The following is a 13,896-nucleotide window of genomic DNA, read 5'->3' on the forward strand; positions in this document are numbered from 1 at the left end:
AAGACGCCAGTGCTTGGCCACAACTAACCCTTGAGCTCTGGAGAAATGCAGTGTTTCAAACACATCCCTGCAAACAGAGTTTCCTAACAGGCAGCTCTAGGCAACTCCCTAGCCTGCATAGAAGTACATCAGACCATGCTTCTGACAAGCATAACTTGATATGACCAAAAGAGGGAAGCTTGATTACCCAGATCAGTGTTTTGAATTATTTTCTGAAGCTTAGTCGTTTAAACACTTGGTGTTCATTGCTTATCTCATAGGAATCTAACCTGTGGCAATCATTTGTCAATAATTGCACCACAGGCCAGTTTCAGGGAAGTGGACCACTGTACAGCCCACAACAGCAGAATTGTAGCAAAAGCATCAAAGTAGCTTACAATGTTTTTCCATACTGGTTAAGTCAATACTGGCTAAGGCTGACAATTAAAATTTCATTAAAAATTCTTTAACATTTCCATTTGGCAGAAAACCACATGTGAAGCTTTTTAGGAATAATGGCAAACGACAAGAGCACTCCAGTTTCTTTGCAAAGTTTTCTGTGCATAAATTTACAAACACATCTAAAAAGGAGACATAGCACCTTCTGTAGCTACAGGGGATTTTACTGATTTACAGCGTCAGCTTTCACAAAAGTGTATATTTGTCATTACAAAGTTTTTAGCAAAATATATTTCCTATGTGTATTAAAACAACATTTTGCAAACTCCATGTGACTTCACAAAACAAACTAGAAGTGAGATGACTCTGATTTCATGAAACCCCACCTGGAGTACTGCGCTGGGGGGCCCCAACATAAGAAGGATATGGACGTGCTGGAAGAAGTGCAGAGGAGGGCCATGAAGAGGATCAGAGAGCTGGAGCACCTCTCCTATGAAAATGGGCTGAGAGAGGTGGCTTTGCTCAGCCTGGAGAAGAGAAGGCTCCAGGGTGACCTAATGTCTACATCCCAGTACCCAAAGGGGGCCTACAAGAAAGCTGAGGAGGGACTTTTTACAAGGGCACGGAGTGATAGGACAAGGGGCAATGGATGCAAACTGAAAGAGAGTAGATTTAGACTAGATATTAGGAAGAAATTTGTCACAGCACTATCAAAACTAGCCGGCTGCAACCATCCCATACCAGGTTAACTCTAATAAGTAGCTCACACGCCTTGCCCCAGCACGGCCACTAATCCCCCACAAGGTTTCAAAAGTTCATCTACTGTCCATACTGTCTCTTCATCCTCTTCAGGCCTGTCCACACTGCTCCGTCCCTTTGCCATGTCTGGGTTCTTCCTTCTCTGGTCTCCTCTTCCAGCCAGCCTCTCCTCATCCAGGTCCCCTTTTTTCTGCTTCTTTCAAGGCCTCTCCTACACCCAGGGCACGCACACTCTCTCTCTCCTCCCTCTGTTTCTTCCAGGTCTCCCTCCACGCAGTCCTCCTCTTCATACAATCCACCCCTTCCATACCCCTTAGAACTATTTAACTACTTAGCAGGAACCAGCCACAGCTGCACATTATCCACGTCAGCCAACCCACCGCCCCTGAAGCCAGCCCACAGCTGGATATTATCAATGTTAATTAATCCAGCTTCATTCCTCTACAATTCCTCCACAGAAATTCTTCACTGTGAGGGTGGTGAGGCACTGGAACAGGTTGCCCAGAGCAGCTGTGGATGCCCCATCCCTGGGAGTGTTCAAGGCCAGGTTGGATGGGGCTTTGAGCAACCTGGTCTCGTGGGAGGTGTCCCTGCCCATGGCAGGGGGTTGGAACCAGATGATCTTTAAGGATGACCCTTCCAACCCAAACCATTCTGTGATCCCATGACTAAACATACCTCGTATTTGCCAGCTTAATGATAGCTTTGGACAGCAACATTGGCCAAAGTTCTATTTGACAGGTTGTAGCTGGTAGTAACAAACTATCCTCTTCATTGAAAGGCATAGTGTCATCCACAGTGATCTTTCTCCAGCACCCCTGTGACAGAGGGAGGGGGAGGAAAGAAGAGCAAAAATAGTGTTTCTGGGCTAGAAACAGAACATGTATGTAAGAGAACTTTTAACACTTTCCTAAGAACCTAATTCTACTGTAATTTGATTTACATTACAGATGGCTTTAAAAGTTCTCACATAGTATCTGAGAAGCATGGAAACAGTATTCATAACACTTTATTACTGCTCTGACTTATTAATTTCAGTGATTAATCTAATTGCAGCTACTGCCTAATATATTTCCTCTCATACCTGTAACAATGATTAAAAAGTGGCTTAACTAAGATATCAGTTTTGCAAACGCCTCTTTAAGGTCTTAGTCTGGAAAATACTTGTGATATAAGCAGTCCCCCTTGCTTCCCAAGAACTACCTGGGGATGCTGGCTGCAGTGGTCAGTATCCTGGAAAGCATTAAGATTATATCTTATAAAACACTATAGGAAATAACTCAAAATGCCCAAATGTTAAAAATATCCACATTTCCAGAAAAAGGAAAAAACAGGCAAAACAAGATACTGATGTCTCCAGTACCAGATAGATATTTAATTAGTAAATTGAACTAGTATCCCATAAAATAATCTTGCCTACCATTCTCCAAAAAAGTCTGACTAATGATCACTACATAATAGAGGCCAAGGAATTAGTGGAGAAATGCAAGTACTTCTGTTAACTCACCCACAAAATGATGAAGAATGACCAAATCACTAAAATATTCACCATATGTTATTAGAGAGGGCAAAACTACTGCTTTCTGCTTGTAACTAAAGTGTGGCTCCAAGCTGAAATGCCTGTCAATTAACTTTACATGAGTTAGGTTTCAGAAGAAAATAAATTTAGACCATATGGCAAAGATACCTAAAAACCTTAAAAGAGGCTAACATTTTTTAGGATAGAAACTTTTCCTGACAGCCAAAACTAAATATTTACGATTTCACAAGTTTGAAAAGGACCTGGTAAGTGAAATGATCACATACTTATTTCCTCTTTCAGTAATTGCTGAAGTTTAATAGACAGAACAGTTCAAGTTAAAAAGTAAAGAAAGAGACTGAGGAGATAACTGGTTTTCTGCAGCTGAGGACACTTTTTAATTCAGAGTAGTAATTCTGTGCATGTAATTCTTAAAAGACAATAGTATTTTTGTGCATATATAGCACCATTATTTTTTTCCCCTCCTCACCAATTGCTCGCCTTTTATGCTTAATAAATAATATAATTCATATTGCAATTATTTTCTATCAGTGATAACCTTTTTATAGCATTTCACTATTAACTCTAAAAACAATTATGCTGGTTTAAGCAGGTAAGACACCAACAAAAAGAAACAAACATATGTGGGGCAGAAGGTTTATGGATAGAAAAAGATATCTATAGGTGAGAAAAAGTGGAAATGAAGAAACAAATTCAATAAACCTCAGGAATGCAAAATGGAAAATTGGATATGGGGTGGCACTGAAAGAATATTGTGCCTATTATGGGAAAAAATACTATCCACAAGTTTGATCTGGTGGATGACAAACCCCTCAGGACTTAATACAAATACTTTACTGAAACAAGTTCATTATTCTTCCACTGTGCCTTCTCTCCCTATTAATTTTCCACTTTCTCCTGCAAAATCTGTTTCACATCTATCTCTAATTTGTCTTTTCTCATTTGCACATTTTCTTTAACCTTCCACCATCTGACACTATTTTTTTTCCTCCCTGATTTTCTTTCTGTGAAATACAGCTGTAAAACCAGAGGAAAGGAAATTAAATAAACCCAAAGGCCCAAAACAGACACAAAAAAAGCCTAAACTGCCCTGATAATTCTTATAGATGCTTTAAAATGCAGTGTTTTATCACATGAATACACAACCTCTGCAGCATTAAATTCACACACAGAATAATGTCCTCTGCTGAGGAACATGGGCAACATCATTTCTGCCTTCTCAAACTCATGCAGCTCTTATTCCCTATATGAATACAAGATATTCGGTCTGTAGAGGCAGTACTAAAGGATAAGGAAAGCACAGGTATGCAAATCAGCTAAGTGCTCCCCCTTACAGGAAAGTTAAGAGATTCTTCCAGTTTTAACTGCTGTCCTATTTCTTCCTCAGTGATGGCTAGCTGACATGTATCAAAAGCAAACTATAGGAAAGTTCCTTTTAAAATATCGTATTTGATCTATGCTGTATTAGAATGGTACATTTTTCTTAATTCAAATATATGGTGTAGGATTATTTAAAAGTAAAACTAATACACTCAGGGGTTTATTGCCTCTCAGGAGGCACATATCAAACTGCAACGTGCGTAAGTGCAGTCATTCAGAAGCTCTCCTCAGCTTTGTCTGCATTTATGTTTATTCCAAAAGACAGACAGATTTATAAACAATTTAACAGGGTGATAGAGAAAGTAAAAGAAATCTCTCCTTACTTTTTATTCACAGGAATCTTTTGTACTATAACCACTAAGTAACGGTTTCCAGCATAGAAACAGAATATGAGAAAATTTCCAAGGATCATGGAAGTGTTTGAATAATTATTTTGTATTTGTAACTTCAGAGATTTCTGAAATAACTTTGTGCTGAGGTGTTTCCAAGTGACATACTGCACGCAACTGCAAGGCTCTCTACATAGCTCCAACACAAAACACGGCCAGCTTATCCATCCAAGGCACTGACCTGCTGCTGTCCCTCTCCAGGAGCATCATCTGCTGATGTGATGCAAGTGCCTTTATTCTGAAGTTCTAAAAACACCCTGAGATGGGAAGTTTGTGCCCTCTCTTTTTGTACAGCAATACTAATTATCTCAAATAATGGTAAACTGGAGACTTGCCATGAGGACCATAGGAAGACAAGATCTCTTCACCCTTCAACCAGATTATATATATATTCTCTTCTTCTCCTCTAGTATATTTTACTGTTTTCCTATTGTTATGCATTTAAGAGTGTTGTCCTTGAGTACACTGACCTGCAGACTTACATTCCACCTTCCAAATCCTTTCACTAACCACATCAGCATTTTTCACAGTCACAACCCTCACAAAACCTCTTTCTCCCCAAATCTGAGTTTCATTCATATACTTATTGTTGCTCTTTCTTTTGACTGCCTCTTATTGGCTGAGAACATCTTTTCAAGAGACCTCTATTTTTAATTTTTTTTACCATGGCTTAAGACCAAAAAAACCCCTTCAGGTTGTTCTTTCCTGATTTTCCTCCTCTCCTCTTGCATTTCCTTCAATCTTTGGTGGTTCCTTTTTACTGTATGGGGTTTTTCCTGCACATATCTATTAATAACATATTGTCCCAGAAAGCAAAGTGAGCATTTTTTTTAATTACCCAATCACATTTTAAGCATATGAAGTAGTGCTGAATATGCCATTTTCCTCAAAATCTTTTAATATTTATTTGCCTTTTCTCATAATTAATTTTCTCATAATAATTCTCATAATTAATTATGCCATATTTTGGATTGAATTTATCTAAAGTAGAATTCTAGCTCTTCGTCCTTTCTGTATTTCAGTAAGAAGTTCCTCACTAGGATCATCTCCTTTCCATTTGTAACTAACTATATACAATGTCTTTGTAATCTCAATGAAGCTGGAAGAGACCCAAGTTAAACACATGACATCCTAAAGTCTAAATGATGCTGAAACTTTGAAAAAGAATCCAGGTGCCACCTTTGGGTTTTGGTCCCATGACATACATCTTTGCAGAGCAGTCATAGCTGTAGTCATGGAACTTCCCTTGCAGAAACTGGGAATTTTAGTCCTTAACAGCTGAGAAGGGAAGAATATTCAATTATTCCACTCTTAAGTTATGGATGGTTAGTGCTCTAACCATCACATTTTATGTAAAAAGCAGAGGTGGCAGCCATCTGATAAAAGATATGAGCTCTCTATAACTTTTCCTGCACTCTCACAGAATAATCTAGTGTTTGGTATCTGCATAAACAGATGCACCTAATACAAAGCCCTGCTTAACCTTCAGGAAATCTCTCAGAAACTCTGGATGTTTGTTTGACTAATTCAGATAGCTCCTCACTCAGTATGAGAGTCAACTTAATTATCCTTGGAAAAAACCCCACACCTATTCCCAGTGACAGTACCAGACCACTTCACCACTTAATTCATCTACTTAAATTCTGCTGCTAGAGACAGGTGGAGTGGTGATGCCTAAAGAAGGAATCTCCAGCAGGCACTCTGAATAATGTCCGTAGCTTACCTGGATCTACTGATACAAAAGTATTTAATTTGAGCAGCTGAAGCCTCTTAGCCTGCTGTGTTAGACGTGGTTATGTTTGTTCAATTCACAGTGTGCCAAGGAACAGATATATCTCTTTCAGCCTTCCAGTGCTCAGGCAACATATTCATCAAACAACAGCTTGTTGGTGGTTTTCTTTTTTAACTTTGCCATTTATGTTTTTATTATCAATAACTTGTGATAGCTTGTTTTAAAATATTGCATATCAGTACTATTAGCAGCTTAAATTTCTGGACTGCTTAATTACCTGTCTGCATTGTCTTAGCTGTTCACTTGTATTCATAGCATTGATTTTGGCTTTTTTAAAAAAAAGCTTTTACACATTCTTTTCTAGGTTTTGTTTCCTTTTTTAAAGTATAACTTTTTCTGTTTCCATGAATGGTATTTTTTTAGAAGCCCAATTGGGTACCTTTTGAGTTTTCACTAACACTTCCAACTTTATGTTTCCAACTGACTGCATCAAAAATATTTTCAAATTTGGGCAACTGAAAGTTTAATGGGTTCAATTATATGTCTTTGTGTTTTGTGATATATTCTGTTTGCATAAAACAAATGTAACCAGAATAACCCTAACAACATTGACAACTTCTAACTTTTAGGTCAAAGATTATTTATTTGTTTATTAGTATGAGGTTCAATACTGAATTAAGTGTACCCTGTTGACTGTAAAATGCATTAGGAAGTTATGGTCTGTTATCTTTAGAAGCTCCATGGGATGTTTTGGTTTTACCAGTACATCCTCAGTAAATGGTCCTCACACTGGAAGTCTTTGATCACCTTTAAATAAAACTGCATACAAATATCTCTGTAAAGTCATCCAACTAAGTTACTTAAACAATAAAAATCATTCTTAACCCTAATAGACCAGAGGTGTGGGCCAGCTGTCTGGCTCTACTGAACACTTCCATCAAAACTCTGTATTCTGTCATTCACTACACAGGAACAGAAATATTTTGAATATTATTTCAAAACCATTAATGCAGGCACACACAAAAAAAATGACAAGATGAAATTAAGACTGAAATAAAAATGGGGTAAAAGTTATTGAGTGAAAATTTAATTTATACAGTTTATAGTGCAGGGCAAACTTCACAATCAGTATTCATCTCTTCCTCTCTAGCAAAAATGAAATGAAACATACCTTCCTATTTAGTTAAAGCCAACAAACACTGAGAATTCAAGTGGTAAAAGGAATTTCCATTGATGCTTAGTATTGTCACAACATTTTGAAACACAAGAGTTTAAAAAAAAAAAAGAAAACCAAATCACAAACCATTGGACTATAAGAAAGCACATGGTTTAGAAATCAACCCTTTTAAAAACCCTGTAAAAACAGGATGTAAAGGACCACATGCAGGTCAAAGAAACTACAAATGGTGAAAATTAATCACATCTTACATCAACATTATTCTAACCACTCACTATATGATACAGAATGAACCAATTATTTTCTGTCAAATGCACTGAAGTTGTGTTTGGGCTAAGGAATGACATTGAAAACTACTGTTTGACACCAAAAAAAAAAAAAGTCACAAGTATAAGGAAAGTTATTTCAGTAGAGTTTGAACATATACAACATGCCATTATTGGATCCTCTTTCTACAATGAAATAAACAAATGAACTCAAATGTAGTATATCGCTATAGTGCCCAGAGGAAAAAAAAATATCTCCTAACAATCAGCAAAATTCTACATAACCTATGAAAAAATAATATTGCTTTTTCAAGTAACAACTCTGCTTTATCAAGCTCTAAGTTGTACAAAAGTCACATGAACTGTAAAAGACCTTTTTATTAACATTCATCAATAATTTGTCAACACTTCTATTCCTATAAATCCCTATCTTTTCAGTAATAATAAATACTTACCCTGACCATTAAAATTTGCCATGCTAGCTGCATAATGTTTATGTATTGTTGGAGTACTCACCATCCAATAAAGTTTCACTACGTATTTTCCATAGCTATTGTACAGCGGCATGTGGCCTTTGGTAGCTTTACATAAGGCATAAATATGTTCCCATGGTTTCCAAAACACTGTGCGTGTTCCATTAGTTGAGGCCTTTTCATTACATATCCTCCAGACTGCATAGATTTCACTTACAATCCATCTCATGAGCTGAAAACAGAAGAAAACAGAAAACAAAAAGGTTTTTGACTTACATCTTCTAGAAAAATTAAATCTAGTTTTATTATGAATGGTGCAATGAATAAAGGGATCCTGTTTTAAATGAAGGGACATAAAATTATAGCTATGGTTTCATGCAAAAAATTAATTTCACTGGTACAATTTTTCTTAAAATCATCATAATATCTACAATAACACAAAACGAAGTAAAGGCATACTATAAATTATACTGTTCATCATTTAGCGAAGAAAAATAAGGGCATATGATTCCAAACTAAATTATGTTACAGGATTTGTGAACTGTCACTTGTTTAATTGCTTATTACTAGATATCTGCTCACTGTGAATATTGGCTTTAATACTTGTCATTTGTACTCAGTAAAAAACAACCCTAAATCATTAAAAGCGTTTAATAATTTAAAGAATTTAAAACAGCAGCTTTAACTAATCATGCTTTATTGCATGTATTTTTCTAACATGCAGATTTCTGATGTGTGCCATAATTTCACAAGTATTTCCAGATTGTTACAGTGATTTATATAAGCAATAATGAGAATAAACTTTTACTACAAGAAACTTGCCCCAAATTATTTAGTGGTTCTGTAGACAGTGAAATTTACATCATCTGTTTTCTGATGGCTTCCATACAATTTCTCTAGTCTGAATTTTGAATTTGCATTGAAGCACTGAATGAAATTGAAATTATGATGTAATATCATATTCAGTAAGGCACTCAGATGCCTTGATTCTACCTGCTTTGTATTTTTCCCTGATCTATAGAAATTCAGTAAACATTCAGCTCTGGAGAGAAGGAAAAGACCAGCTGGGTGACAGACATTTGCACACACATGCAGGCACACTAAGAAAATGACTTCAGAAAAGCTTGAATGAAAAACATAAACCCTTTCTAATAAAGCTTTTATTTGTTCTTATCTTTAGAGAATATTATCCCATAATAAACTTTGTAGTTCATAGACTGTATATTTAAAAAAAAAAAAAAATTTCGGAAAAATCTCTTAACATCATTGGTTTACTTTCTCAAATTGTAAAAAAGGTAAACACTAATTATACAATTCTAGATGACTTCTTGTCATTTATTCCCATCACTCATATAGGAAATTTGTGACAACTTATTTCTTCATGGTAGAAATTTGGAGTGAAATAAAAAATGGTGGAAAGAGTTAAAAAGAATTAAAGAGAACATTTTTAAAAAGGGACAATAATGTATTTCTACCTACCTCACTACAAAATATATGCTCATTTGCTGAAACAAGGTCAAATGAGGTTTCATTTTTGATAACCACAGGAATCTAGAAGAAAGTACATTATTAAGTCCATAGCTGAATTATCTGGAAAAAATTAAACGAACACTCATGTTTAAGAGCAGTGACATACAAATTTTAGACATCTGGCAAACATTTGTTATATGCAAATTAAAGGCCATCAGTTTGCAAATCTCGTAGCTGCTTTGGTATCTCTCAATAAAAACGTCTTAAAAAGTAGATGTTCAGAATTTTAAAAAAAAAATCATTATTGTTACCAGATGTGGAGTATAAAATTAAATAATGACGTAAGTAAATTCAGATTCCCACAATTTATTCATGATATTTGCAGTTCTGCATTTAAATCATGATCATAACACTCTCATACTTTAAGACTTCCTTGGCCCCCCACCAAGATTCAACAGGATTTGTTTCCTCATGGTCAATTAGATATTGGTATTGTCAGTACGAACACTAACTTTATCAAGCCTTTGACTGTATTACCGAATTTTGATGACTATTGCTTGTTTATACAGTCCATTTTATTTTTGGAAGCAGTGTAGAAATAACATACTAGGACTGTAGTTTATTGAACTAAATATATATGTGTCTCTCAGCACGTATTGGTGATCGTTGAATCATAGAATCATTTAGGCTGGAAAAGACCTTTATGATCATTGAGTCCAACCGCTAACCTAGCCCTGACAAGTCCACCACTACCATGTCCCTGTGTGCCACATCTACACGTCTTTTAAATGTCTCCAGGGATGGTGACCCAAACACTTCCCTGGGCAGCCTGTTCCAGTGCGTGGCCATTTCAGTGCTTCATTTCAGTGAAGAAATTTTTCCCAATATCCAATCTAAACCTCCCCTGGCGCTACTTGAGGCCATTTCCTCTTGTCCTATCGCCTGTTACTTGGAGAAGAGACTGACCCCCACCTCACTGCAACCTCCTTTCAAGTCGTTGTAGAGGGTGACAAGGTCCCCCCTGAGCCTCCTCTTGTCCAGGCTAAACACCCCCAGCTCCCTCAGCCGCTCCCCATCAGACTTGTGCTCCAGACCCTTCCCCAGCTCCGTTGCCCGTCTCTGGACACGCTCCAGCACCTCAGTGTCTGCCTTGCAGTGAGGGGCCCCAACCTGAACACAGGGTTCCAGGTGCGGCCTCACCAGTACAGGTGCGGCCGGGTACAGGGGGGAGATATTTATTGTGGTGAGCAAAGAATCATGGCTTGATTCTTTCCTTAGCACACTAAATAGGCTCGTTGACACTTTCTTTTATAGTTGCTAACAGATTAGGTAGTAACATGTATCATCTTAACAGCCTTTCATCACTTGTGATTTACATTAATTTTTAACAACGTACAAAATTTCTACTAATCATAGCTTCTTGATTCAAAATACATTGGACCAAAACAAGCATCAAAGTTTTAATCAGGTCTACAAGAATACAAATGCTTTCTTCATGGTGCTCTGAGGATAGATTTTGAAAGCTCTTTTTAATACAGATACATGTTTCCATGGCTTTCTGGGCTGCCAGCACTCTTGCCCTCATCCTTCAGATACCTCTATTCAGTTTATGCATTTTGGCAGCGTTTCTCATCCAATCTTTTGGTCTTGTCAATTACTCCCCCTGACCTCCCCCTCTCCTTCCTCCATTAAACATTAAATTTGGACCTGCTTAGCATCTAGTTAATAAAAAATGGAACTGACAAGCTGACAAAAGGAAAACTGACAAGTCTAAAGAAGTTGGAAGGGTGGTCAAAGTGTTTTAAAATTTCAGCATTTCATCTGAAGCAAAAATTACTTTAACACTTAGACTAGCAACAGCACTGGAAAACACTAACCTTTGAAATGGTAGGCTGTTGGTTTTTTTTTTTTTTTCTTTGCAATGAATTTTAAAAATAAACTGAACAAGAGCTTTGCATGATTTTAAAATGTTATGGTTACCTTCCAGACAAGTACTGTCAAAAATGTGGACACGTTGTGTATGCAGACTGGAGAAATACAACAGTTGAAGTGAGAAAAAGTGCTATATTTCTGGTAAAGCTAATTCATGGTTTCAGGACAGATATTTACTTCAGATACCTGCTCGAGGGAAGCTATAGTTGGAACAAATAAAACTTGTTTAGCCACGACACTGATTTTTAAATGAGAAAACTAGAAGACAAAGAAGAACAGAAAGGCATCTCTCTGTCCAGGTGTCTTCCAAATGAATGCAGAGCTAAAAAGCAGAGCAGACTTGGGAAGATACACTACCACGATGCTTTGCACCAGGAGGTGCTGGTCCATGGCAGTTCCCAGTAAGAAAGACACTCAGACTCCATAGAGTATCATTTAAAATGCTAGGGATGAGTACAGATAACCTTGTGTCTTTTTAGCCACTGGGAAACCCAAGCTGTGCAGCATCAAACAGGCCTCTGATCCATGCTCAGTGTTCTGTGCAGATCCCATCTGCAGAGAGGGTTACCCCATTTTGTTATTGTGCTGTGATAGGATTTGAACTATTAGAGGATATTCTTACAAGAAAACAACTCTGTTTGTCATTTCTACTGTACATCAGAAGGGATGCTCACATAAGAACTTGCTGCTGCATTTAGACAAAGGCAAGGAGATGCAGGTGGTATAACTGCGGTAACAAGTGGGAGCTGCCTGCAGGCACCTCCCTAATGATGAGCTGCCCGAGTTTATCCAGCGACCAGGGATTATGCCCAGCTCAGCACCACAAAGACCTCAAGGCCAAGTTGTGTGTGCTGCATAGGTTAACTGTTACATGGATCAGGGACTCCTCGGTGTGGAACAGTCTCCCGGACAGGATGAATATGCATGGTCAAGTGGGTTTTACCTGTTGAACTAACTTTCTCTGCTAATTTTCCTCTACTTGTGACATAGCTAGGCAAATAACATTTTTTCATTATGACCTTGCTTGTTTCTTACCTTATTTATTAAAAATTCATGTGGGCGTTTCCATGAATGCACTTTCAAAGATGCTGGTAATATTATTTTCCCTTCAGGATCCTCAAAAACATGCTATGTAAAACAGGCATGAACAAAAAACGAAACATTTTTTATTCAGTACTGTATCTTCCACAAGATTTAATATATTGTTCACACAATAAATCACTGAAGAGGAAAACCAGCATAAAAAGGAACTAATAGTATCTATAACTGGACTAAGAGTGCAAAAACCCAAATCAAGATTCAGCATGAAAGCTGCTTATATTGCTCTGAGAAGTCTATGTGGCCTGCACTGTCTAAATAGGTCTATATGAGATTTTTTTTTTCTTTTCCACCTTTCAAAAAAACCTCCCAAAAAACTGTTCAAGCTTTTAAGTCAGGCACTCTTCTACCAATTTGTTTCTAGGTACTTTCTCTAACTCACTAATTTCTGAAGCTTTTTAAATTGAATACTGAAAGTATTTAAAGCGATATTTAGACACAAACAAAGCGGGTTCCATGCATTTAAAACTGCCATAGAAACCAAACAGAGCTATAATTGTACAGCATCATAAATTAGCCCATTAAAGAGAGCATCCTACAATTTTCAAACTTTCACTTCCCAAGTGATATTTATCCTCCACGTGAACAAAAGGCGCCAGGATATATGATACCTGTTTACTTAATAGCACCATGTAGGATGAAGAGATGCCTCTGATGCTGCTCGTGCTGACTGACAAACTAATGAGTAACACAGTTAATGCCTTTTATTTGTGCCTGGAACCTTACATAGCTTTTAGACGTATTATAATCTCTGTGTGTTTCACTGCCCACGTTGTACTCTGTTTATCTTCCACAGACCAGACAAGGGAAAGTGTTTCTGGGAAGGAAAAACTATGAGACTTGAGTATTTACTGATTAAAGGAAGACAAAATAAGCATAAAAACCAAACAGAAACCAGACTCCAAAACAGTCTATTCCCTGCAATTTTTTTCTTATTTATTTCATTGTGTACGTTCCTTCCACATATCTGTTGCAGCACTCTCCAAACTATCAAGCTGCAACAAGGTCTTTTACCATCTCATACCAGCATACTCCTCATGCCTGTCCCTCTGCTGCCTTTTCCTCACCTCATCCAGGGCACACTCTCTCCTCCTTCCTCAGCTGCTCCCTCTTCATTGCCTCTCAACCACTTAACCTAACCAGCCACAGCTGCACCTTATCCACATCGGCCAGCCCACCGCCCCTGAAGCCAGCCCACAGTTTTATATTATCAATGCTAATTAACCCAGCTTCATTCCACTACAGTATCAATCTGCAAAAATTTCAAGTTCCTGAAAGAAAAAAGAGAAGTTGCGGAGAAAA

The 13,896-nt window shown here is 37.4% G+C and overlaps 1 protein-coding gene across 1 annotated transcript in view; it reads right to left on the reverse strand.

Annotated features, from left to right (window-relative positions):
• Positions 1-13,896, reverse strand: part of ADGB (androglobin) — a 118,218-nt gene that overhangs the window by 82,749 nt on the left and 21,573 nt on the right. The window contains exons 3-6 of the mRNA XM_037393047.1: positions 12,532-12,624; positions 9,574-9,645; positions 8,138-8,326; positions 1,816-1,955 (exon numbers count right to left, since the gene is read on the reverse strand). Of these exons, the coding sequence (XP_037248944.1) occupies positions 1,816-1,955; positions 8,138-8,326; positions 9,574-9,645; positions 12,532-12,624 (494 nt within the window). The remainder of the gene's footprint in view (positions 1-1,815; positions 1,956-8,137; positions 8,327-9,573; positions 9,646-12,531; positions 12,625-13,896) is intronic.

The sequence above is a fragment of the Falco rusticolus genome, chromosome 6 (genome assembly GCF_015220075.1).
Source record: "Falco rusticolus isolate bFalRus1 chromosome 6, bFalRus1.pri, whole genome shotgun sequence".
NCBI lineage: Eukaryota > Metazoa > Chordata > Aves > Falconiformes > Falconidae > Falco > Falco rusticolus.